This window comes from Lathamus discolor, chromosome 6 (assembly GCF_037157495.1).
Source record: "Lathamus discolor isolate bLatDis1 chromosome 6, bLatDis1.hap1, whole genome shotgun sequence".
Taxonomy (NCBI): domain Eukaryota; kingdom Metazoa; phylum Chordata; class Aves; order Psittaciformes; family Psittacidae; genus Lathamus; species Lathamus discolor.
This window is the reverse complement of record NC_088889.1, coordinates 4,499,660-4,526,760: the sequence shown is the minus strand read 5'-3', so window position 1 is coordinate 4,526,760 and position 27,101 is coordinate 4,499,660. Positions and strand designations below refer to the sequence as shown.

Sequence of the window (27,101 nt, the reverse complement as noted above, 5' to 3'; positions counted from 1 at the left end):
TATGTGTGGGGAAAATAAACTAGATCTGCCACTTCAGTTCCTTAGCATCTTATAAATCATTTTCAGTGTACCAATAAGCATGCAAAGCACACGCTTACTTAAAATCTTAGACATGGATAAAATATAAGGGGGGAAAAAATACTCAAAAAGAAGCTGGCACATGTTGTCTGCACGCTTGCCGAAATAGAAAAAGAGTGTTTCTCACTTACAGCATTATTTTGGTTTTGGTTTAAGAAATGTAGATGCTTTCTCCCAAAATAAACAGTGCTCACAAGGTCGTATCATTGGCTTGTAAAAACATTACAGTGACAGGAACAAAGAGCCTACATCACTTGAAACTAAATATTCCCATCCTCATCATGAAGACTGAAGCAAGTTTATAGTTAATGATCCAACACTTCTTGTGCTGAGGGCAAATCCACTGCAATAATTACAATTTATGGGATGGTAAGAAATAATAGTTTTTCAGCATTAAACTTAAGAGTATTCCTTCCCTCTCACACCACCTGCTGAAGTTTACCAGGGTTCTCCACAAGATAACACTACTTCATAAGCAAGTTATTTCCCCCATGAATAGGGCAGGCCAAAATACCTGAATTCCTTGTAACTGGTAACAAGCTAAATCTCCTTCCCATGAATAACGACAATGATTTAACAGATAGAACCTTAGGAAAGAGCATTTAAAATTAAAAGGGAATGTTTCTGCCCACTGTTAGGAACTGCAAATGTGAGAAGTACAATTCAGAAAAGAGTTAGTGATTTAGTGTAATTTCAGCTTGAAAGTACAGCATAGAAATAAGGTTTGTTACAGGAGCATCCAGAACATGGTCAGTACAGAGGCAATACTGAAGGCTGCTTTGTTAAGCCCAGGAATTGCACTTTCATTGCACAAGTCGTGTTGGCAGCAAAAGAAATCAAAATTATCCAACTGGAAGAATTCAGCAATATCATTCATACTGCACTGGGATGCCTTCCAGCAGGAGGAGGTTCTCAATTTACCTACAAAAGAAATTAAACACATTAAAAGAATATTGAAAGCAATACTGGGTTTGGGACAGAGAATCACTGCCTACAACCCCATGGTTCTGCCTTTCATATAGCTTTTAGCCATAGGTTAAGAAAGATTTCTACCTCAAGCTAACCGGTGCTTCCAATTCAGCCCAAATGACCAGCTGGGTGATACAGGGGGGAGTTTGAGTGATGCCTGCTCTGAAGCTCCTGACAGAGATGGACAGTGCATCATCATCTAGCTCAGCTTGCACTGCTCTTGCATTGTCCTACAGCATGGCCATTCTCCCTCCACAAAGCTCAGTAACTCAAGTTAGTTTTTGTTCTGAAAACAAATCCCTTCGGATCTGAGCAGTGCCATTTCCAGAAGCAATATGTGAAGAGAGAGCTTGAAGAGCAGAAGAGTCCTCCCCCTTTCTCACTCATTTCCCTGGACACCACAAATCAAGCAGCTCATCTTCCATCTCCCCCAGCTTGACACCTCAAGTACACAACTCGTGACTCCAACAACGGACAGGCTGAGTGCTAGAAAAAAGATGGAGCTCATGGGAAACAGCAAAAAGAGAAAATCCCTTAAGGTGCAAGCAGCACGGAGCAGCATCCTAGTCCAGCCACATTAGAAGCTTCCTTCCTCAATGCCAAATCATGAGCTTTGCCAGGGACCATCCAGTGGAATGGAGCAGTCCCATCCCATACGGGATCCCATTGTCTAAAGCCAGCCCAGCATCTTTCTAGAGCAGAGGAAACCAGCTGGGGAAGCAAGAGGTTATTGCACTTGACTTGGTACTTCCATTTTTCCAATGAAACTCCTGTCAGTGGCATTAAAAGAGCTACTGAACTGTTATTTAACAAGAACATTAACTCTATGCCCTGAATATCCTTGACCATCTTCCCCATGGTTTGTTTTGTAGTTTTGTTTTAATTCTGGATATAAAGCTATCCTTGTCTATGCCTGTCCAAGTATAAATCAGCTAAACCCATCATATTATTTATCAGTTGCTTGGATATAAGCATGACCTTCAAAAACATTCCCAACCTTCTTTTGACCAAGGCTAAGAAATGCATGCTAAGGCCAGATTAGAAGCATAGAGGCAATGAAAACTGATATAACCATGCTTATTTTAGGGCTGCAGGATACATACCGAATTTCATCTGCAAGCAAGTATCTTCAGTTGCTAAGCAAGTACTATTGGTCTTGCACAAGGAAGGGCTGTTCTCGCAGTGGTAACACCTTAAGGCATAACCTAAGGAGACAAAGGTTTATCTTTACTGAATAATGAAGGACTGAGACTGCAGCAGCATTAAAAAGGGAAAAAAGAATAATCACTCTCTGCATCTGTCACAAAACGTATGCCTGGTTGTTAAACCCAAGGCTTAAGCTAAAATTCACCAGCTTTCGTCAGTGTACAAATGAGACTGGCAGTTCTGAAAGGAAGATTTTGAAGCCTGCACTTACATCATCTTTAAACTCACTTACCTTCATGTTCCTGCAGAACAATGTATTTGCTTCTTCTATCTAGTCTTACATCCTGCGTTTTCCAAAAGGACAGACAAGAGACACTTCCAGCAGCTTTATTCTATCCCTTTTTTATGCCACCTCATTTCTCTCCTGCCATACACCACATTTCCAACTCACACAACAGGAATTGACCCTTCCAGCTGCAAAACAATGGTCTGCTGCCATATTAAGCAGCGTCATATTCAGCACCTGATTCTCTCTTCTGACCAAAGACACCCAGCAACAGAAACCAAGCCCTACTTTGATGGCTACTGTCATTCCCCAAAGCGGAATTAAATGATCCAGTCTGCCCTGTTTATTTTTGCCATGATTTCCTCAGCCCCTGTGACAACATTACATCAGGAAAGTAGCTCCCTTGTACTCACCAGAGCTACAAAAAGCAATCAGGACAATGCAGGCGGTCACCAGGATGCAGTTCATCTTCGTCATGATTCTTCCCTAATATGAAGGCATAAATAACAGGCATAAAGGCATGGAACAGGCATGGAATAAACAAATATGTAACAATAGAATACGTTACACATTCCATTCAAAAGCCACATGAAACTAGCAAAATACACGGTGAGGAACTGAGGATTAAAGACTTGATTCAGTGGGGAACTGGCCAGGAAAACAAGTGAAAGACAGAAAAGTAACTGCACTTTCTAAGAGAGGGTTTTTATTCTGAGGACAGTATTTTTGTCTCAAGAGCTGAGATTTGAGCCCTGACAGGCTGCAGATGGGTCTCCTTCTCCCTTTGATTACATCATTCAACAGGTCTTTTTATTTCTAAGAGCTACAAATGCACTTAATAACATAAAAGACCATTTAGGTCTCAAATGCTTTTTCCTTTCACAGCAATTCCCATAACCCTGGAGCCAGGCTGGCCTCCTTTCTTCTCTCTCATGGGGTTGCAGGGGATTTGTCTGTACTAAGGGGTGTTTTGCCTCTCCTCTCCCCAAATTTCTCCCTCTCACCGAGGGACCAACACATGCAATAACCCACCAAGTAACTGCAGCCATAGCTCGAGTCCTCCACAATTACTGTCATCGTACTACTAAAATATCTCTGCTGTTGCAAAGAACAGGCTATTCAGACCATGTATAGAGCAGACACAGGAGGCTGGGAGGGCAAGGACCATACTTGTGCTAAAAGGACATGTTTTGATGTTTGTCTTCAAAGCCCTAGTGGGTTTGGAAGTCCAAAAGGATTAAAGACATGCAGGTAACATGTTTCACTTGTAAAACTGCAGTGATATGGCCACATCACTGCTTTGACCCTGTTAGTACCACTTGAAGCTATTTCTACATGCAGTTAGAGTCTGGCATGGCAAACCATAACCATGCTGGCATGGAGCTTTTTCCTCCCAGAAGACTGACTGTGGGCTTAAAAAACAAGGGTTTCATAGTAAAACGATACTGAAATCCTCAACCTTAAGTAGTTAATTCTGTTACCGGCCAAAAAAACAACCCCAAAACAGCAACCCACCCGACAAACAAAACCACTGACGTTTTCCTGTCTGTATGACCTACTGTTGAGCAGGAAAACCAAGAAAAACAAAACCATAATGTGCAGGATGAGATGATTTTTCTGGGGTAAACAACTCTATGAGAAGCCTTTTCCAGACCAGAGGCTCATCCCACAGTGACGTGAATCTGCAGGAGGGCCGTTAGTCTGGTGGTTAAAGCAAGAGCCATCCTGGACTGCAACCAGCATCATGCTGGGAACCTCTCCATCTTTCAGGAGCCCTCAGGCACCCTGTGGTGTCAGCAGATTAAATTGGGTTTGTCTTTTAGCCAAACCAAATCATGACCAGAAAAAACAGAAGGCAGATTAATAAAAAACATCGCAGCCAACACAAGAGCTTTGCCAGGAGTAATTCAACCTATCCATTTCCTGTGGAAATGAGTAATTTTTTTCTTTTAATTCAGAGATGAGACAATGAAATTTGGGCTCTAAAAAAGTGCATATATAGCTAGAGAAACAGTAATTCACAACACAGCTTAAAAGAAACAACACAGAAAACAATTCCTAAACTGAATGTTCTAAATTGCTGGTTTGACTCGAGCATCTGACCAGTCTCTGTAGCAAGAAATAACAACTGCAACAGCGAGGAGGGCTTATTGCCTTGCTTGTGAAGCAGAATTTCTCTGCAGTCCCACCTGGGAGGCAGCAGCCGTTCCAGACCAGGCTGCTGCTTTCATCAGCACCTCCAAGCAGGCAAGGGAAGGACGACCCGGACCAGGAGCCTCGGTCCCGGGGTAGCTCCTGGGGATGCCACCGCTTCTCTTGCCGCTGTACCCCGCAGCCAGCAAGCGCCCCACAAATGCAGCCCGGCTTCCTCACGGCTCTTTTAGAGCCACCTCCCACCACTACCCCAGCCCCGGGGTCCCCCGCAGCGGTCGCGGTCCCGGTCCACGGCCGGAGCCCCGCCGCAGCCCGCCCCTCTTAGCGCACTGCGGTGCTACCGCCGTGACTCAGACCCGAGGGCAGTCCCCTGTATGAAAACCACCACCACCACACCGGTTAATAGGTACAAACGCAGATTTCCACCCAAAACATGCCCCCACCCCTCCCAATTCCAAGGAGAAACTCTACTTCCCTCCCCCCCCCAGCTCATCCCCACTGAGGACTTGTCCTTCTGCTCTCTCGTCTCCCCCGACCCCCGGCCACCGTTTCCCCTTGGTAGGCTCCCGTCGAGATAGGGGCTGGCCCCCAGTCTCCCCGCGCCCCGACAAGGCGAAGGGCACTGGGCTTCCTCCGCTCCTCCGGGACCCGGCCCGGTGCGGAGCCAGCCCATCCTCACCTGCTGCGGGCCAGCACCGCTCTGCTCGCCGGGCACGGGATGCGGGGCGGTCTGCAGCACCCGGCTGGGCCAGCCCCGGGGCGGAGCTGCGGCCTCGGCCCTGCCTGGCGCCGCGGGAGGTGCGGGAGGAGCGGCGCTGCGGGGCTGGAGTCCCCGTTCAGCAAAGTTGGCGGCAGGCAGGCGCACGCCGCAGGGCTGCGGGCAACGGTGCGCGGCATCGGCACCGCTGGTTCTCGTAGAACCGTAGCATCAACCAGGCTGGAAAAGACCTTCAAGGTTACCAAATCCAACCGTTCCCCAGCACTGCCGAGGCCACCCCTAACCCACGGCACTGAGGCCTCGTCTCCACGGTGTGTGAGCACTTGCAGGGCCGGTGCCTGCAGCCCTGCCCTGGGCAGCCTGTTCCAATGCCTGAGCACCCTCTGGGGCAGGAATTGTTCCTCAGCTCCATCTAAACCTGCCCTGGTGCAGCTTGAGGCCGGTTCCTCTTGTCCCATCCCTTGTTCCTTGGGAGCAGAGCCCAGCCCCTCCTGGCTCCATCCTCCTGTCAGGCAGTTGCAGGGAGCGATCAGGTCCCCCCTGAGCCTTCTCCAGACTAAAACCCCAAGGTCCCTCAGCCGTTCCCCATCACACTTGCGCTCACACAAGAGGCACCACAGGGCCTGCCTGCTGGCTCAGAGGTAGGCATAGCTGTTCCTACACTTGATTTCTATGCCAGGGGCTAAACCTGCACCTTGCACCCACTGCACTTCCCTCTGCACACAAACCCCAGAACCACAACAGCCAGTGGGTCCCTGCTCCTGAGGTGGACAGGGCAATGGAGTAGGATAGTGGGACTGATGGGAATCACTCATTACCCTCAACCACTTTTCTTCCCAGTGCAAGATGCGGCCATGGCCATCTCACATCCCCAGATGTGGTTAGATAAGTGAGTTAATAGACAGGGCTAAAGAAAATGATGATGAGTCTTAGAACAAACCAAAGCGAAACATCGGGAATGGAAAGTGGCAGTTTCCTCCGGAGGTCGCTGAATACTTCTAAAACATTCCCAACCTGGAAAATCATTGAAGGAGGGCAACAGAAATGTGACGGAGAACAGCAAAAGTGATTAAGAGATTATAACCAGCACTATTTTGAAAAAGACATTGAGCACAGGCTTGAGTGCAAGATCAAATACCTGTAACTATCAGTTGTACTTAAAGAAGTGTTCTGGGTTTATTTTTGTTACTGCCAGTCCATTCATTAAACCTAAACTAAACCCTAAAACACTGGGGTCTTAAACCACCTTTCCTTGGTGTGTCAAATCACACCCCCTTGGTGTGTCCCAACTGAGTTATCAGTCAGCTCAGTCTCTGATCTTATGTATATCCTTACGGTTTTACCTCTGTTTAAGCCATAAATAAAAGCGAAGGGATGGCAGATGCTTTGGGCTGTTATATGCAACTTATTGAGAATCCACTCAATTAAGACCTGATATTAAAAACACCCATTCATTTATTAGCTCAGTTCGGAAACTTTGTATTGAAGAACTGGGAATGGGGAACTTCAGCCACAGCTGAGCATTCACCTGCTTTCCCTTCCCAAAATCTGGGGTCAGTTCCTCCCAGGCAGGACACATTTATCTCTATCATCACAGATATATGGTATTTCCACCTTACATTCCTTGCATAGATGATGAGAAATTCCTTGAAACAATGACAGGAAAAAAATCCAGCACTGGAATAACTTGCACAGCAACTTTGGGGTTGGTTTTATTTACCACGAGCTCGCACACCACTTGTTTTTCCTCTCGTGTGATGCAGTCACAGCAAGGAAACGGTAGCCAAAAGCTCTTCCCATTAAAGCATCCAGCCAGCAAAAGCCCACAAACCCACTGTTTTCCATGTACAGAAAGAGAACTGGATTAGGTATGAACTTGCGTTGGCTGTGCTAGGGTTTTAACCATATTTTGAGTTCACAGATGTTCAACAAGGCTCATTGTAGCTTGAAACGTCAATTCTTAACCAAGCATCAGTATCACAGTATCAGAGTCAGAAGCCAACAGAACTTCAGGCTGAACCTGAATTTGGCAGCTGAAGGGAATGACATGGATACATCACAGTCTGTGCATACACATATGGCGCAAATCACAGCAAGTGTTCAACGTGTTGGGTACACTGTGGTGGCAATTCACAGCACACCTACCTGCTGCCTGTCTGCTGGGTCAGTGAAGTGCTCTTCTTCCAACACAGGATCTCAAGTCATTTCTCTCCTGCTTTCCCAGTGAAGATTTCCACAGTGCTGGCAGATATAACCGATTCCTTGTTTTCTTCTTGTTTTCTTATCCACTTTTCTTTCATACCAAGCTGGCTTGAGCTTTGGTTTTGGGTGGGATGAGGAGAACCACCAGCCCTACTTTGAACGCACATAATGAAGAGTTCCAAGGCTTGCAGCAGCACTGCAGCTGGTAGCTTTAGGCAATAAGCCATGTGCTAGAACAGCTGCCTGGAGCAACGGAACCACCTTTTTCCTGTTAGAAACACGTTTGGTACGGTAACATTTCATTCCCCTTACACGGTTACCTTCTCATTTGAGACATGCATAGTTGGAAGGAGTCCTGTGACAAGCTGTGCTTGGACCCAGGGCCTTGCACCCACACATCACAGTGCATGCTGAGAGAAAACATTGTCCTGTGTCTTGGCTTCTTCCACAGTAAGCAGTAATTATGGTTCCTCTTTAACATCCCAAGGGAGAACCACTCCCAGAGAAAACTACCAAGAGTCGGGAGTGTTTCTGTAGAGCCTCAGAACTTTCAGCTGATACTACTGAACTAGAACAGATCCTGGTTCAGTACCAAGCAAGCCTCCAACCATGAGAATTATCCGTTCTTAAACACACCCAACAGCACTGGAATGAAGTCTGGTTCCAACTAAATTCTTCTTTCACTGATCCTTTAAACAGATGATGAAAACTCTGAAGAAAAAGCATTATAGCACAAACACATTTTCCCCTCACAGTTAACACTTGTACCACTGCGGAAGATCCAAATGCTGCGTGACACTTAAGATGAGTACATGGAGAATCTAATACCATGACTTGCAAAAACCCCAGGCTTTCTGTATGAGCAGTAACTAGTCAATAATGGAAACATTCACTTGGAACCACAATAAACTGGTTTTCCTCACAGGAGTTACTAATTCTGGATGTCGAGAGGAAGAACTGGCTGGTCACACAATTATTGCTCAAGTCTTGGCAAGAAGAGTCCCATGTAGCACTTCAGAGCAAAGGAGGCAATTAAGTTGTTTATTAATGACAATGAAACAAAATAAAAGGGATAAAGCAAACAGATACTTCTTTAAATAGAAAGTTTCTAATCATCTAGTGTTCCATCAGGTTCCCCTTTTCTTCCTCTTTTCTCATTTTTATTTAGGCGTAGTTATAAAACTCCACAGAGGATTGAGGGAAACATGATAATTCAACATAAATTTGACACCTATGACAAAGTCTGAACAGCAAATATTTTATAAAGAAAAACCTCAAAACATATTTACAAATTCATACTTGTAGTTCACTGAGAAATTCCTTGGGTACCCAGTGGCAGCTTATGCACATACACTACATTCCAAAAAGGCATTATCCAGTCAGAGTCACTCGGCATAAAATGAAGTTGAAAGACAGATTGTCTAAAAATAAGGCCAGTTTCATTCCTCATTTATGTACCTGATGACCAGAATTTTCTGGTACTTCTATGCTAATAAACAAAGAGTGGAACAGCACCTGATCTCAAGAGCAAACTGCAAGTTTTATCCTTAGCAGGAGTTATTAAGAGTAGAAACTCATGTTTTTTGCCATCTTGTCTATTGCTAATTTTAAATGCTTGTATAAAACCAAACCCCCACACCTGTATTTGCAATATGATCATAAATAGGCAACAGTTTAAAAACTTAAGATATGATTACCTCAGATTATCAAGCTATTTTGTACCCTGGGAAAAAAGTGAACAAAGCCCAAACACCTTCTCTGCCTGTCCCTCCCTCCCCATCTTCCCCCTTCCAAACCAGTAGAAGAAATCAAGTTAAACTCTGATGATTAGAACTGGCACCAACATTCATGCTAGTTATCCTGATGTGCAACAGGAAGTCCATTTACAACAGTCAGAAATATTCTTACGCACTAGCCCCAAAGAGTTCAGCTTCTGAAACTAGTTTATTTTGTTCTGTTAAAGAGCCTATCAGGTGTGACGTGGGCAGCGTCCACCAGGAGCAGGAATGTCCAACACCCTGCGGCGATCTTCGTATTCATCAGTGTCTGTGGAATCTTCATCTTCATCCACTGCATATTCATTGTGATTTGTTTCCTACAACAAAACACATCCAGATTTAATTAACATCTTCTCCAGCTAGTCCTAAGGAAGCACTAGCAACTGTTTAGAAAACTCTTGTCTCCGTTATGGTGTCTATTAGAAGTATACATTGTGATCTACATCCTAATCCAGCTCCTAACAATGTTTAATTTGTAATAGAGATAACTCTGCCCAACTTCCTGACCAGTAACTCATGAAATAATGAAGGTTGTTGGCTATTTACTATGTACAATTATGTAAAGCCACAATTCAGTACCAGTTTTCTTGGCAGCTTATATTGTCTTTTCTTAAAAGCAGTTTAAAAAGAAAGGGTCATTACTTGTAGAGCAGAAGAGAAAAGCAGTTATTTACAGCTCACTGAATGGAAGGAGGTTACAACTCCCATAAACAGAAGCATGAATTAAGAGATGCCATTATCTCTGCCCATGCAGGAGGTTGGAACTAGGTGACCTTTCAAGTCTCTTCCAACCTAAACCAGTCTGTGATTCTATGATCTTCTGTTAGAATCACGACATCTGCTGGCACTTACTCTTAAAGCTACTGGTAATGAGTGTCTCAAATCCCTACAAAAATATGAGGAAGTGTATAAGTAGATGCCTACTCCTGAGGAAAGACAGTGCTTGCAGAAAACTTCCAAGTTCTACCTGAATTAGCCTTAATGCACCATAGCAAAGGGAGAAATTATATAGTTAACCTGCAATCTCCACACTGAAATTACATTATAATTAACAGCAAGTTAAACATCTTACTGATTCGAGAAGTCATTAAGTGACTTTATGAAATGCACTTTCAGTGACAGCTAATGAGCATCATAGAGGCTGCTATAATTTTTAGGTTGTCATTAACTGAAACTCTTCTTGCTGAAGAAAGTAGATACATTCTTATGGCTAAAAGAGGCAAAAGCGGTCATACCAAAGTAGAATATTCAAAAGAACTGTGAAATCTAAACAGCTAATGCACTGCCATGTTTCTAAATACAAATTAAGAACTTTGAAATACACTCTGAACACATATACATCCACACACCCCTATATATTTCTGGGCAACTTGAGAGGCTGTTGTGCTCAGACACAGGACAACAGAACAGTCCCATTCTACCTCTGCCAGGAACCCACAAGGCCCCTCATCTCACTGATACAACCAGGTTTGACCTTCACACCAGACAGAGGTGAGGGCTCAGGGAGGAAAACCCAGAGCCACGTAAAGCATCCTATGAAAACTAGGGCTGAGGGTCCTGAATTCAACTGGTAGCATTCCATGTCAAAAGCAACGAGGCTATGTGGCTTTACCAATGTACAAACTGCCTACAGAGATTACTACAGTTGCTAGGCTTAACTGGCACATGTTTTGGAGTTATCAGTATAAATACTGTTCAGTACTGTAATTTTTGTACTAGAAGTGTTTTCACAACTGCACCTCCACTTACCATTCGTGCTGTAGACACCTTGAACATTGGACACACCATATGGAATCTAGGAATTGTGACATTGAAGAATTTGTCCTTGTAGTAGAGGCAGTGAAAGGTGTAATAGCCCTCCATGTATCCAGATGTTGTGGAAAACGTAGTACAGCTGGTATATTCATAGACTTTCCCTGGGCTGATAATGGGAAACTCCCCTGTTGGTAAAATAATAGATCGTGACAGTAAGGACTGAAGTAGAACTTGCACTCCACAACATATTCAGGCAGATCATTTTATATTCCAGTGGATGCATAAATGATTCTCAGCCATTACTGATAATTAACCACCCTTCAGACAGTTTAACATCAGGATGTTCAGATATCCCTTGCAAAACAACTTTAAAGACAAAATGGATACTCCTCTCTCTTTCAAGCAACAAGCTGATTTTGATATAAACCATGCAACTACCACTCTCTGTGTCACCATAATGAGTAACCAGTAATGTAAATTCCCTAATATGTAAATACAGAGTGTATCTAATGTACACTAAGTACACTAAATACAAAACCTCTCTCTCTATTGGGTTAGTAAAGCAATCTATTACTTACCAACTACTCCAGGACCCTGAACTTCATCTACATCACCTTTGGCATTTGTTATTTTCCAGTATCGACTGTCCAGCTGACAAGCCTTTTCAGGAAGAGCATCTTTGGACATTTCAATTCTAGAAGCCAAAATGCATAGTTAATGGTTAGATAACTACTTCTGTACAGTTTAAGAAAGGCTTTAGTGTCCTTGGATCTAAGACTGGGCAAACAAAACCCCACTAAGGTAAAGTATACTAAATCAGTAGTGAAGATCCATCTCCATGCCTCTGCTGCGCTATCTGCTGTTATTTACCCGTTTCTAAATCACAAGAGCTACTTGTAACCTCTTTCCCCCATCCATCACTGTACTTTACCAATTACCAACTTGACTGGTACTCTGCATACCTGACCAGGTAATGATTTAGTATGTTCTTATTAGAAAGTGCAGCATGCTGTGCACACCTTGTTCATTTTAGAACAGTTTTGAATGCTCTGCATAAATTAGCAACAACCAATGCTTTGAGCATTGCATAAGTCCTTGTGTTATAAGAGTTAATTCAGTTGTTATTTTTACCTGATTCTGTAAGTGAAGAAATAATGTGGTGGATGTACAGAACTGAGTTCAGGTAGAAAAGATGTGGACACAGAAACAGTAATATCTTCAGTTGTAGCAACGCATTCTTTATCATGCACATACCTACAGAAAGGAAAATGTTAATGCTGCAAATTGCTCTGTACATTCAGTGCAGAAAACTAAACATGTAAAGTGATTAAGTAATGTAACAAGAGCACTATGGGGCTGAGTAATTCTTAACTCTCCATTTGGCAGTTAAATAGAAGACATGTGTATGCAGTGTCTTCATGATGTGTACCTCCCCATAACCTAAATTCATACAGCTGTGGATCTCTTTGTACCTCCATTAATGCTTGTATTAAGCTATGTGTATGATTTCCTCTGAAGTCAATGAAAATACACTTGTTTAATAAGGATGTGTCATCATGCTGTTTAAAAAACTCCCAAAACTAGAAACTCCTACAGCTTTTGCACCAGCTACTCATAACTACTTCAAAAAAGGTCAGCATTCTAAAAGAAGCACCAAAGCCTTGCACAGAGATTGTAAATCCCAGTCACGATACCTGAAAATCTGGTCTCTGATGATAGGATAACCTCCAGTTACAACTTTGTTTACATAGGATGTAAACCATTCCAAGTAAGATGTACCTAGATGCCAAAGAAGAAGAATATTCATGAGGACAGGCAAATTCACCTCTAAGCAGATTACAATAAATACTTCAAGGAAAAAGTTTACAGCTTTGATTGTTGTTATAATAAACTCTTGGTTTAGATGACTCAGTATTCCAGACCATCTACCAACAAAGACCATTTGGAGAAACCAACCAAGAACTAAAAGTTAAGGCTGCATACTCCAGACATGACACAGCAAACAAAGAATCTCTTAGCTGAGTATGTAACATTATAATCATGGTCTTCAAATGCCGATGAGTCTCACCAGCTCCTTTCCTGCTCATGACTGTTCTGCTATGACTGGGAAAAAGGAGAAGTATAGAGGCCTATACTACTTGTGTAGCAATTTCCAGCTACTCTACTTGCAGAGGAATGCAAGCCTGCTGGTGGATTTATGGACTTGGGTTTGATAACCAAGTTTCCATATGAATAGTTTCCGAGAAACACGCTAGCAAGTTGCAGTATTTCCTTCTCCTTAAAAACAGGGATAAGTCACAGACATCCTCCACACTCCTGTGACAAACCCAGAAGACTAAAACTGCGTGTTATTCTGAAGAAGCTGGGATTTTCATACACTTGCAGCCACTGTCTGAGAACAGCCTTTCATACACCTACAGCTATTCTTTAGGAACAGCTTGATTTCCAAGTAGACAGTCAAACTGTCACATTTAACTCTCGAGTTGGATTTAAGCTGAAGTACTAAGAAATCATTATTCTCACCTTCACTGATGTGTTATCAAGTGCTACCACTCCTGTTAGATTAAGTGTACTTACCACTTCTTCCTTTGAGCAAGAGCTATGTGTACTGTCCTTTGATCTTTTGGAAGTCCAGGTTTATTATCCCACTTTCTACCACTAATCCACAAAATGCAAACCTTGTATAAATGAATCTCTGAATGGAGGAAGTGGACGAATTTACCCTATCACCTTCAAAATGACAAGATAAATGCTGTATATGAAAATTCCCCTCAACCTTGCAGTAAGTCAAGATTGGAATACATTTAAATATGATATTTGATCACCTCACCACTGACTCAATTCCATAAAAGCAGCAGCCTTGAGCTGCAATACCAATATATCATCCTCGGGTGGAGTGAAGCAAGCATCCAAACTCCTGAGCTTTTGCTATGTATTCCTTATGATGGTTCTACAGCACACAATGCATCCTGCAGTAGGTCCTTTGTAAAGCAGGTAAGAACGTTGACTACATCACACTGAAATCAGCTCATACAGTATATCACTACTTAGAAAGGTTTCTTAAAGTTAGCTCGGTTAAGCATTTTATTACCTTCATCCCAAACCAGCACTGCCTAATGTGGTTGCTCACTGTACTATTAGTACGTATATCCTAAGAAATGCCAGGCTCAATTTTAAGTAGGGTACCATTTATTACACATCTGTCTTCCCACTGAGTGAAAGGAATTAAATTTAGACATAGCCACAATTACCAGATTTCAGTAGACTACCAAACAGAAAGAATCAAACCACTGGTGCAGTCAGTGCACATGTCAGACAGATGATCACAACAGATGATTACATAACCAAACAACAATCATGCAGTTTTCCCCTTCCCTCCTTTTGGGGTTTAGACTAGATGACCTTTGAAGGCCCCTTCCAACCCAAACTATTCTATGATTCCTTTATCCTTTGAACAAAGCAATCAGGCTAAAACATCCAGAAAGGCTTTCTTCTGGGTTAATATTTAAATAGATTTCATTAAGGGACACGATGTTTTCAACTCCTAACATGGCTGCAAAAGGTACTGGTCAAAAAACCCAATCTTTTGTCCACACGAGTGTTGCTTTTAACAGCTGCTTATATCACTCCCATGATGGCTAACTTAAAGGTTCGGCTCCCCTTGTAAGACAGGTTAGTGCACTGAATGATTTGTATACAAGGCACACACAGGAACAAGCTTCATTAAAGAGAGCTTGCCTATCAATTCAAGTAGGCACTGATGATTTTAAGCAGCTTAGAGTCTTGCAAGTAGCACAGAAAATTTAGCACTTGCCTTCTTCAAGTCGTACTGACAGGCATTTTCTAAACAGCTAAATAGCACAGTTAAAACATTTTGCACAGTATATTATTTAAAGGCTTACCTGTAATGAACATATCAATAGCAGATGGGTTGCGAGCCATTTGGTCCTAAAAGAGCAAGAAGTGTACGGATATATTAGAAAGAATGCATTAGACTTCTAAAGTTAAAATTCAACACCTGAATATAACATAGGAAACACTTTCCCTATATTCACTAAACAAAATCTGTTTACTACATCATTCTAAGTTTGAATATGTGACTAGGAGTATAAAACACACACGCTTGTCCCCATGAACTCTCATGTGATCACTGAATATACAGCCTGAACATTCCATGAAAGGTCATGCATACAGAATCAGATTCAGTGCATCATTCACGAAATAAGGCCCCCCAAAATACTGCCTTAGAACAGAAGCACAGAACAGCTAAGGTTGGAAGAGACCTCTTGGGATGACCAGTCTAATCCATCTGCTTGAGGCAGAATTAGCTACAGCATGTTGCCCAGGATCATTCCCCATCCCTGGAAGCGTTCAAGGCCAGGTTGGATGGGGCTTCAAGCAATGCAATCTACTGGAAAAGGGGGAGGGAGTCATCAGGGCATAAGGTAATGAGGGCTAAAATCTTGTTACGTTTAATATCCTTAAGCTTCACTAACAACAATATGCGTATCTTAAAATGCTACAGCTAGAATTATGAAGAATACTCAATTATATTCTATAAAGGAGCTGTTCAAAAGCAATTTGTTCTCTCACTAGAGTAAGTTTTCCTTAGAAACCAGGGTTATCATTTACTGTAGGAAGTTTACATCTAAAATATCTAGGGGAGGAGATACATACAGATGCTGATCTTCCTTAAGGAAGAAAAACTTCCATTACAGAAACAGGGACAAAAGTATATACCTGCCATAATTTGAACAAATTAAATTAGTACCTTCCAATAAGGACAAATGTATAGAAATTGTTATAGATATTAACAACCTCATGTAAATTTATTTCACTTATGGGCTTTGATGAAAACCAGATGGCAACTCGAGGGCAAGTACCACACTAATATGATCTTTCACTATTCACTTTTTGCAATGCAAAATACTTCAGGTATCTGGCAACATGCATAGGGACAGCAGCAGTCATTAGCAAAGTACATTCATGAGTATAAACGTATGCTCCTTACAGGACATTGATAGAAGATCTCGTATTTATTTCGGCCCTCTACACTCTCCAGGGCCATGTATTGACTCAGGCCAGTGTGAATGCAGAAAGTAAGAGGAAGACACTGCTTCAGGCCTAGCCTCTGCTGAAAACCTCCAGCTGCTGTGTCGATATCCAGCAAGTCTTCAGAGCGGTAGTGGTTTGACAGTGCCATGCTTCCCATCAAACTGAACAGACAGCAACAAAAAAGGAACGATAAAGAGAAGATACCACTTACAAGGCAAAAACAGCTTTAAAGCTTTTCTAAGTATTGATTCTATGCATATGAGACTTAGATGAACTCCAAGTCTAACACCCAGGTGCTGAACTAGGTTATTAGTTCACAGCATCAACTTCTGCAAAGGGAGGCTTGATGGCTCCAAGATAAACACTTCCTTGTATATATTTTAAGCTGTGTTGGTGATTCCCATCACCACTGCAACTGCTTCGAAGAAGCTGTTCACAGCTGATGCAGCTTCCTATAGTAGCAGAATATATCCTATCTGTATCTTAAGTTTCGTGCAAGTTCATTTCAATACTATCAAAGCATCCATGACTTTTCAACCCACTACAGTAACAGTCATTGATCAAAACTAATGAGCAAGGTTCTCTATGGTGTGGACAAAAGGCTGAGGAGTAAACTAGCTAAACAACCATTGAGTCAAAGAGATTATAATCTCAGTACAAAAACTAAAGGCATAGAGACACAAGTAAACAGACATACAAGGAGAGAACGAGACAATATTCATCAGCAGGACATGGCAAGACCATCAAATGTCTAATTTTTTTCAGCTCTAGCTTTTTGCAATTATCACAGCAACAAATGGGATTTGTTATCTGTTTAGTTTTGACAATAAGGAAGGGACATTGAAGACAGTGAAAGAAACCTCTCACACGCAAGAGAAGCAGTATTAATCTGAAATACGGGACAGAATAGGAACAAGGTAAGTACTGGAAACTAAATTTAACCTTGATATGAATGTTGGGCTAGATGACAGCCAGGGTGAAAATAAACAAGCAATCTACATTCAACGTAATAAAGGGGCAGACAATGTCAGAACGGTAAAAAAGGGGTAACATGATCAAATTAATCAACTAAAAGAGCACACACTACAGCAGCATGCTTAGCAGTAAGAGGAGTACACAAACCTGTCATATACACCTCCCCACCCATACTCCCTACTAATTTGTCTTTCACTGATGTCCTCAGATGTAAACTCCTGCAGATGCTAAAGCTCTTACTGGTGTTATGAAAGCAGTGACTCAGGTGCAAGCTGCCACACGTCAGTGTGATACAAGCTGATCCCGTCCTGGGCAACAGGTTCCATTCCTCTTTTCCCTTACATAGTCTTGCTGGAATTAGCGTGTTGTGCAGTTTAAAGAGTGATGCTAACACGCAAACACAGAAAGCTGAAGCATCCAACAATGACAACTAGTCACAAATCTTCTAGGCACATCATCACACTAGAGGCTTTGTGGGAGTGAAAGAGTAGGAGGAAGATCAGGAAGCACACAAGCTGTATCTGAAGTCTATAGAACTAGGGCACCTATCTCCTCTCTAAAAAAAGATTCTCCTGGAAAAGAAAGGGAACTGGAAGTCATCCTTACGGGTGCATAAAAATGTTCCACATATTCCTTCTGCACATTTGAATCATAGAATAATTTGGGTTGGAAAGTTCCTTAAGATCACCTAGCTCCAACCCCCTTGCCATGGGCAGGGACACCTTACACTAGACCATATCATCCAAGACTCAGTCCAATCTGGCTTCGAACACCGCCAGGGATGAAGCATATACCACTTGTCTGGGCAACCCATTCCAGTGCCTCACCACCCTCACAGTAAAGAACTTCTTCCTTATATCTAACCTGAACTTCCCCCCCTTCAGGTGAAACCCATCACCCCTTGTCCTATCACTGCAGTCCCTAATGAAGAGTCCCTCTCCAGCATCCTTGTAGACCCCCTTCAGATACTGGAAGGCTGCTATGAGGTCTCCACGCAGCCTTCTCTTCTCCAGGCTGAACAGCCCAAACTTTCTCAGCCTATCTTCATACGGGAGGTGCTCCAGTCCCCTGATCATCCTCGTGGCCTCCTCTGGACTTGTTCCAACAGTTTCATGTCCTTCTTATGTTGAGGACACCAGAAATGCACACAGTGCTCCAACGGGGCTCTTCATGAGAGCAGAACAGAGGGCAGGGTCACCTCCTTCAACCTGCTGGTCACATACAACACTGGAATTGGAGAAAGCTGCACTTTCTTTACTTGTGAAGGTTTTGGTAAAGTAACATGAATGCATTGGCCCCTACAGACACTGCAATGATTTGCTGTAGCTTTCAATCTTTAGCTAACACTAGCAGCATTTATCAGGTGCTGACCTGCTAACTCTGCCTATAGCTGCAAGATAGGAAACTATGTTTGGTTATTTACCTTCTAAACATAAGAGGAGTTTTTTAATTGCTGAAACCTCATCAAATTGTATCACATCTTCTACTGAGAAGACTTCATTTGCAGAACTGACATTTTGCTACTACTATGAAATGATTACCTGGTTTGAAAGCCATTCCCTAATCATTTTAATGAAACAAGTTATTAAATAGTGATTCCCAAACAGATCAAGAGGCCAATATACGCATGTAATGCAACACAAAACTTTAGGAGAGCAACTTGCAGTAGTACCATTGAAAGTCCAACAGCTGGAAGTTCTAGTTATTACCAGAAAAGAAACTAAAGCAGGGCTCTCACTAGGAAAAAGGACTGAAGTGCAAGAGTAATTTCAGCAAAACCACACTGTGTTTTCAATTCCTCCCGAGACTAGAAGATAGCCAGTTCTAGAAGTGTCACTTCAAGCCATCACTCAGTTACATTTAAATGCTTCAGTTATCCTGTTCAGAAGACATTCTATCTTGTTAATAAAGGAACTACCCAAGAAATAGAAAAGGAATTAGTAACTTGGTATGTAGCTTTTGCTCCTTACCCAGGAACAACGAGCTTCTGTCCATTATGAATACGAAATGAACACCGATAGTCATCAGGGAGTTTGCAACCTATTTGTGCTTCCACAGCATCCAGATCTTCCTCCCGCACACTCTCTGTGTACAAAACGAGACAGTAAGTGGCAGTTTTGGAGGGGAAATCAAGAACTGCTGCTCCTACTTCTCAAATGTAATGCTGCTCCACTACTCTGTCCCCAGTGCCCAGTGTGCTCCTCCTGACACAGCTGGTATTGGAGGTTGTGTTAAGACCTCTCCTTCAAAATCTTATTTCACATCATTTCAGTAGGGCTGCTGGGCTAAAAATAAGGCAAAAACTTGCTACATTCTAGACATAACAGCATGTTTTCAACTTCCAAAGAGAATGTTAAGTAGCCCCAGCAACCTTAACAGTATGGAAGGTATTTTATGTTATCACAAAAGGAATATTTATTTCCAAGTATTTTGCCATTTATGAGTCAGAGAAAACGAAGTAACAGAACTACAAAAGCAAGATAAAGTCAGATCAACTTTGGGATGCAGGTGTCTACCAGCATGGTCTCAAGCATCTTCCACTGATTAAATTCATGCTAGTGGCCAGAATCACTAAAAATCAAGTACTTCCAATACCAAACATGGAATTTTTAAATGCTCTGATCAAACAAACATGGACTCAAGTCAGTATTTAGTGACTTTATTATGAGCTAGGTGGCACAGAATGAACACTACATACGTTTGAAAGGAAGATGATTACTTAATACAGCACCAATCTCTATCTGATGAAATCTCCACAGGTCTGACTTAAGTAGAAAGTTATTTTCAAAGTGATACGAACCTTTTCCCCCCTCGTATTGTCAGTGAAACACACACATAGGATGAAAGCAGTATCATAGAATCATAGAATGGTTTGGGTTGGAAAGGACCTTAAGATCATCCAGTTCCAACCCCCTTGTCATGGGCAGGGACACCTCACACTAGACCATGTCGCCCAAGGCTCTGTCCAACCTGGCCTTGAACACTGCCAGGGATGGAGCATTTACTACTTCTTTGAGCAACCTGTGCCAGTATGAAAGTTAACAACAGGCAACCTACTAGGTATTACACTGTACCTTTCAAAGAACCAATCATCCGAGGACATCTCTGTCCCAAGTATTTTTCCAGGTCATCCCAGGCTTTTTTCAATGTAGCATAGTATTGGATGTATCTTCCCAGGTCAGAGTAGGTACTGATGAAGATGGCTTTCCAGCTCTGATTTCGTTGGCTTTTTTCCTCTCTAAGTGGATATGAAGAAAAGAAGCTAAAAAAAAAAGTCTAAAAAAGCTTAACTTCTATACCCAAGAAGTTATTTGGCAGCAGCAGTATGCATAATATTAAGCTAGGAACACTTTGAGCCACATGAAGCTACACAAACTCATTTAATTTTGGCATCTATTCAACAGCAACTTGGAACAGAACTAGGAAACATTCAGGGTACTTAGTACCAGGGGAAAAACAGTATTCCTTTAAATAGAGTGCTGCCTATTATTAAATCTTAGAACTGGTGACTGGCGAATTCACATCACATTTCACACACACAAAGACAAGGCTTGAAAAAAAAACCCCACATGTTTTTGATCTACTGCATTAGTCACAAACTCCTTTATTCACCCAATAAAGAAGGATTAAGGAGCAAACCAGAGAGTTAAATGAGAACTCTGGGCATTGATGTGGAAAGTCAATTTCTTAAGGAATTACTGAATATTCAGTTCTCCCCACAGGTACAACAGAAGGCTACAGGAGGACAGGCTGCCAAAAATGTGCTAAAATCTGACAAAGGATGCTTGACTCCAAACTGTAGCAGCCACATGTGGAGCACTGTGTCCAGTTCTATGCTTCCTATTACATGAAAGATACGGACGTACTGGAAAGAGTCCAGTGCAGGGTCTCAAACACGATTATTGGACTGAGAGAACTCTTCTGCATAGAGAAAGTTCAGGGGGATCTTATCAATGTGTACAATTACCTAATGGGAAGGAGTAAAGGCAGAGGCAGACTCTTTTCAGCAGTGCCCATTGATAAGACACTGGACACAGTCCTGGACAATCTGTTCTAGGTGACCCTGAATGAGCAGGGGAGTTGGACTAGAGGACCAGAAAGGTCTCTTCCAACCTCATCTGTTCTGTGATTCCAGTAATGACATAAGAATGCAGTTGTACCCCTTAACATAGCCATCCAGATGTACCCCTCATAATTACAGCACTCGGACTTTTTTTCATAGAATATCTGGTGTCTGATAAGGTTAAGTTGCCCTCTTAATGCCGAGGCTGAAGGAGAAGCTGCACTTCTTCTCTATCCATCCATAAAGCTTTTTAACACTTGTACTTTCATGAAGCTTTTTTAGGAGATGAATATTTCTGATACCTCTAACCTTTCATCAGTTTGGTAAGAAGCTGGTGAATACCAATGCAGTCTTAAGAGTTACTAGAAGTAATGTGAACCAAAACAGCACAGTAAAATAAGCTTAATTTTAATAGAAAAAAAGGCTTAAAACAACCACACTTACTCTGAAATAAGCCAATATTTCTTGCAGTGTCTTTTCCACAACGGATCATGGCTTGATAGCTGATTTAATCTTCGACTTAGACAGCAGCAACTATAAATATAAAATAATTTAAATTTATTACAAAAAAATAGCAAAATAAACAGGGATAAATAGTGACCAGTGTATTACGCACTGCATTCTCTTTAAATGAATGCAGAGGTCAAAAGTTAGTTAGCTGTCCTTTCTAGAGTTGTGCTCACAATGGTTAAAAGTCTCCATTACAGCTGTACAAGTTGTGAACTACTTCACTCCATGCTTTGAGAACTGCCAGCAATTAAGCAATTCTGTAAAGCAGGTCACCCAGCAGGGCTGTGCCATCGTAAACATTGTCTGAAGGATTCCAGTGTGCCTCCACTCCCCTGGCAGCAGGATTCCAGTAGCACAGCATAGTCATGATTTAAATTCCAACTGTATGGTGGGCTGCATCAAAAGGAGTGTGAGCAGCCGGTCAAAGGAGGTGATCCTGCCCTCTACTCCGCTCTCATGAGACCCCATTTGCAGCACTGCGTGCAGTTCTGGTGTCCTCAATGTAAGAACGACATGGAGCTGTTGGAGCAAGTCCAGAGGCCATGAGCATGATCAGGGGACTGGAGCACCTCCTGTATGCAGACAAGGCTGAGAACACTGAGGCCGTGGAGCTCAGAGAACAGAAGCTGCGTGGAGACCTCAGAGCAGCTTCCAGTGTATGAAGGGGGCTACAAGGATGCTGGAGAGGGACTCTTCATTAGGGACTGTAGCAATAGGACAAGGGGAAATGGGCTCAAACTAAAACAGGGGAAGTTCAGGTTAGATATAAGGAAGAAGTTCTTTACTGTGAGGGTGGTGAGGCACTGGAATCGGTTGCCCAGAGAAGTGGTAAATGCTCCATCCCTGGCAGTGTTCTAGGCCAGGCTGGACCGAGCCTTGAGTGACATGGTTTAGTGTGAGGTATCCCTGGGGTTAGAACTGGATAATCTTAATGCCCTTTCCAACCCTAACCATTCTGTGATTCTACGATTCTATGATCCTGGCTCGAGGCAAGGAGATAGCAAAAGCTAACCTATATTCCTGATTCCTAAATTGCTCTTTAAAAGCAGCGAGGGAGGTGCCACCAAATACAGTCTGTTCCCATATTTACTTTTACAAAGCCTTTCCGAAATGTACAACTTGCATCCATAGCAAGACATTTCAACCTATTTATACGAGTAAAAATGGGCAGCACAGCATCAGCAACATGCAGAGCAGTAATACAAGGAATGACTGGGTTATTCAAAGATTCATAGAATTTAAACGAGATTGCCTCATTCAGTCTAACCTGAACACCAGCCAATAAACCTTTTCACTTCTATGTTTGAGCTGAATTATCAGTTATGCTTTAAAGAAACAACCCAAAGATACGACCAATTTAGCTGTGGCAACATCACTTCCTCTGGTAGTTTGTTCTAAGAGTTAAGTGTATTTGAATGGCTTTGATTAACATCTAAGTACCCCAATGAGGTTACCAAACTTAAGCTTCCAGTTACTGCTTTCTGGGGTCTTGTTGGTGTGATTCAGAAACTAGTAAGTAAGACAGACCAACAATGCAAATGGACACAGTTATGTACCGAAGTAAAGATGCTTCTCATGCTTGTCTTTGGTAAGTAAAATCAGCCAAAGTCCAGGGCTGGTCAAAATCTCTTGCACCAAAACTAAGGAATTACTCATATTTAGCTGTTCAATCCTGCCCCCGCGCCCCCCAATATAAGGAAGTGGTAAATGCTCCATCCCTGGCAGTGTTCAAGGCCAAGTTGGACATAGCCTTGGGTGACATGGTTTAGTGTGAGGTGTCCCTGCCCATGGCAAGGGGGTTGGAACTTCATGATCTTAAGGTTCTTTCCAACCCAAACCATTCTGTGATTCTATGAAGTCTATTACACTGGTGATTATTGATGCTTCTGGTAGGAAAGAAGTCACCTACTGCATCACAGGAACGTGTGTCTTCAAACATGACACAGATGCAATTAAAGCCATTCTCAATAATTACATAAATATTTGGTCACTCATCAGCTTTTCTACTATTTAGGGCCACCACCAGCCTAACCAACCTATATAACACCATGGAACTGGTAATGTTTGTGATGGTCCGAGCATATATGTGTCACTAAAACAAATGTAAGCAACCTAGATATGTCCTCAACTAACATAAGCAGTCAGTTCTGCAAAACTGCCAGTACTGACCTTGCAAATAAGAAGCCTACACAATATGTTATTGTCCTTGCACAGCAGAATCCATCTTACTTTGTTAAATACATAACACAAACAGGTAGTGTCTTCATTACACCACTAGGAACTACTACCAAATCATCTGTGCTGGACTTGTAACAGTTGTTCTAGCTTTGCTTATACTTAAAATGTGTTTTTTGCTGTTATAACAGAACTCTTCCACGTATCTCTAGGTTTGTTGACTAGTATTTACAGGGGAAAGAAAAACCCCAAACAAAACTCATTTTGTTAATATTCGATTTCATTCATGCCTATTCCCCCTTCTCTGATTAAGTGTTGTGATTGTACAGCACTGGTGAGGTTTCGGCTGAAAACACACACTCATCTTCACGCTATGACTCAACTCTTGAGACATCCAGCAAAGCGTCCGAGAGCAACCTGCAACTTTCATTCATGGTTTATTTCTGCCTGAAAAGTCACCTTTTGTCCTTCCATTTGGTTTTTGCTCAAATAACTGAAGATATCTACCGGCACCGACTGCCCTTTGTTTGCCCAAGGGTACGCAACAGTTACGTGAGAATTACTGATGTCCAAATTCAGTTACGGGTTCACCTCTGAACTGCGTTACAGCTGCAAACAAAACCAACGTACAACAGGGCAGAGAAAAACCCGGAACGCTGCCTTCTGCCACGAAAGCCCCCAAGAAGGCCGGTGCTCTGCACGGCAGCGGCGCTCTGGGATCAGCCCCGCACACGGCAGCTCTCCAGGACAAGGCAACCCCCACACAAGGAGCGCCCGGAGCCACTTCGCCCGCGCCCCCCCGCCCCGACCCTTGCGACCCGCACACCCAGAAGTTGCGAGGCCCCGGGCCACCGGCAGCCCTCACCCCGCCTCCCACCGCCTCCCCCGCCAGCTCTTCCCGCTGACCCCGCCGCAGGAGCCGGCCTCGGCTCCCCCGGCAAAGACAGACCGGGCCCTCCCGCCTGCCCCCTCAACTCCGCCGTGAGCGGAGCCCCGCTCCCCGCCCCGGCGCTGCCTCCACACCCCCGCCGAGGCCTCGCTCCCCAACCCGCCGGGCAGCGCGGATCCGGCGGAGCCCCGGACCCGGCCCGTACCTCATCAGATCCCGGTAATCGAGGAAGCTGAGGATGAGCAGCAGCGGGTCGGTCGGGAGCAGCTCCAGATTCAGCGCTGACGGCTCCATGTCCAGAGGCGCCGCCATCTTGCGAGACGTCCCACGGCTGCGCCACTCCGTTGGCGGCTGTGGGGGAGCCGGGAGGAGGAGGGGGCGGGAGTCCCGCAGCGCCCCCTGCTGGAGGCGCTCCCCTGCGCCCCCCCCCCGGCTCCTCCTGCGGGCGGCCGCCTCTCCCCGCGGTGTCGCGGCTCACCTCAGCCCTCGCGTTGGGGTCGGGTGCTGGGGTAGGCACCGTTCCGCACGTTAACCCCGCGGAAGTCCCCTGAGTCAGCGGCGGAGCCGGGGCAGAAGTCATACCCAACCCCGCTGTGCCATCTCGGTGGTTAAACGTGTCTCACAACGACGCTTACCTCAGGTGGAGGCCCTGAGGTGGAAGCCCCATGCCGCGAGAGGGGCTCCGTGCCTTGGGGAGTGCAGGCCACCGGGCCTTGATCCTCTGCTCTGGAACCCCACAGGCTTGGCTGGTGTATGGCCATCTGTGAGCCCTGGGCAGATGTCCCCCTTAGCTTAAAGCATTCCAGATGGCGTGGTTTGGCAACAGGCTGGAGCCCATCTTGTCAACTGTTCAGGGAGTCTGGGACTTGGGTGTCAAGCTATGCTTTGGTTTTAAAAACTATTGAGAGATCAAGCTTCTTAATATGCTTTATGCATAACTTGAAGCCTGAATTACCTTGAACGATTAAAACACTTCTGGAATTTTTGAAATAAGATAATTCAGTGGGTGAAAAGGAAGTGAAATAATCAAGGTTTAAGAGCAAAGTAGAAAGTAACAGAAGGAAATAGAGCAAGAATGAAAGGCGTCTTCATGAGTTTGCTGAGGAAGCAGAAAATGCATACAAATCTACAAAGTTACCAGATTTGATAATTTGATAATTTGACAATGAACATTTTCCAGTCAAAAAAGGGGTGATGTGTAACGCTGCCATTCAAAAGGGCAAAAGTGCTCTTAAATCTTTAACTACACCTGCACAAGATGGCCAACGAGCATAAACGCCTCCAAATCTTCACACCACCGAGGTAATAATGGGATTAAAGAGTGGGAAATCATCACGGACATTTTGTGCCAAGAGTGGGGAATCCTTATGGACAGTGTGTGCCAAGAGCGGGGAATCATCATGGGCAGTGTGTGCCAGGCTATGGAAAAAGAGCTGAATGCTTCTGAAGACCTGCAACAGTGCATGGAAAGATGAGAAATGAGGTAAAATCTTTCACTGTGAGACCGTGGGTTTGGCAGGGACTATCAGTGGCAGTAACTGGTGTGCACATGTGTTCAAGGTGAGCATGTACTGGCAAGGCATTAAGTTACTATGGTTTGTAAAGTGCTGCTGGTGCTCTGAAGTACAGCAGTTGCATGCTCATTCTTACCTCCTGGCCTTCCAAAATCAGTGTATTAGCTGAAACTGGGAAGTAGGTTCACATTTCCTCCAACACTAACATGTCAGTGAGTGGATGAGGATGGCTCTTTGTTGCTCTGTTGGAACTTAACAGCCAGTCTATACAGCAGTCAGTGATTGCACTGCATGGAAATGTACACAGTGTGATTGCGCTGTGGGGAAATGTATGCTTGGGAGCCTAGGCAGTGGTGAGGATGGAAATGGAGTTGGCCTATAATTCTGTAGGAGTTAGTAGTAAAAATTACTTAGCTACGCTGGTTAGCTAGCTCCTCAGGGCTGCATTGAAGAGCTGTCATTGTACTTCCCTGATGTATAGCCTAACAATTGCAAAGAATACGTAGTGAAAGGGACCTGTCAGTTCCTGAAGCTGAACAAAAAATGCACAAAAACCAAACAAAAAAGCCCCCCAAAACCTAAAAGCAAATATAAACCCACTTAAAATCGAAGCATTTAAGTGTTTTACCAACTCCAGGCTTTGCATTCTCCATCAACTGACAGCTGCACAAACAGTGGGTGCAGGTAAGTTATGGTGGCATTTTTCCAGCTCTGTCTAGACATAAAGGTTCTTTTCCACTTTAATAACAGAGCCTGGTTTTTCTTCCGTTATCACCAGTCATAGAGCCCAAATGGCTAAATATATCAGAGGTATTCCTCAGGCTGAAAATTTAT

The 27,101-nt window shown here is 43.5% G+C and overlaps 2 protein-coding genes across 4 annotated transcripts; both read right to left on the bottom strand.

Annotated features, from left to right (window-relative positions):
* Positions 1-740: 740 nt before the first annotated feature.
* Positions 741-8,462, bottom strand: CD59 (CD59 molecule (CD59 blood group)). Of its 3 annotated transcripts, none has more exons than XM_065684319.1 (4): positions 7,497-8,462; positions 2,893-2,965; positions 2,151-2,252; positions 741-999 (listed from the first exon to the last, which is right to left on the bottom strand). In XM_065684319.1, the coding sequence occupies exons 2-4, from the start codon at positions 2,954-2,956 to the stop codon at positions 806-808; spliced, it is 360 nt and encodes a 119-aa protein (XP_065540391.1). In that variant the 5' UTR covers positions 2,957-2,965; positions 7,497-8,462; the 3' UTR covers positions 741-805. The 3 variants fall into 3 exon arrangements, with proteins under 3 accessions (XP_065540391.1, XP_065540390.1, XP_065540389.1); XM_065684318.1 differs by lacking the exon at positions 7,497-8,462 and adding an exon at positions 5,313-5,416; XM_065684317.1 differs by lacking the exon at positions 7,497-8,462 and adding an exon at positions 4,669-4,793.
* Positions 8,463-8,566: 104 nt separating this feature from the next.
* On the bottom strand, positions 8,567-25,115 carry FBXO3 (F-box protein 3). Its single transcript, XM_065684316.1, has 11 exons — positions 24,959-25,115; positions 21,624-21,713; positions 20,191-20,354; positions 19,087-19,201; positions 16,098-16,302; positions 14,989-15,034; positions 12,781-12,865; positions 12,218-12,340; positions 11,665-11,780; positions 11,081-11,271; positions 8,567-9,648 (listed from the first exon to the last, which is right to left on the bottom strand). The coding sequence occupies exons 1-11, from the start codon at positions 25,063-25,065 to the stop codon at positions 9,523-9,525; spliced, it is 1,368 nt and encodes a 455-aa protein (XP_065540388.1). The 5' UTR covers positions 25,066-25,115; the 3' UTR covers positions 8,567-9,522.
* Between the last annotated feature and the right edge of the window lie 1,986 nt (positions 25,116-27,101).

Coding starts and splice junctions, on each gene's coding strand:
- CD59 (XM_065684317.1), bottom strand. CDS start 4,710: ATGAAAGCAGCAGCCTGGTCTGGAACGGCTGCTGCCTCCCAG. Junction 2,253..2,892: donor GATTGCTTTTTGTAGCTCTG/GTGAGTACAAGG, acceptor TTGTCTCCTTAG/GTTATGCCTTAAGGTGTTAC. Junction 1,000..2,150: donor TTGCTTGCAGATGAAATTCG/GTATGTATCCTG, acceptor TTTCTTTTGTAG/GTAAATTGAGAACCTCCTCC.
- FBXO3 (XM_065684316.1), bottom strand. CDS start 25,065: ATGGCGGCGCCTCTGGACATGGAGCCGTCAGCGCTGAATCTGGAGCTG. Junction 19,202..20,190: donor GATGATTGGTTCTTTGAAAG/GTACAGTGTAAT, acceptor TTTTGTACACAG/AGAGTGTGCGGGAGGAAGAT. Junction 11,272..11,664: donor TCAGGGTCCTGGAGTAGTTG/GTAAGTAATAGA, acceptor TTTTACCAACAG/GGGAGTTTCCCATTATCAGC.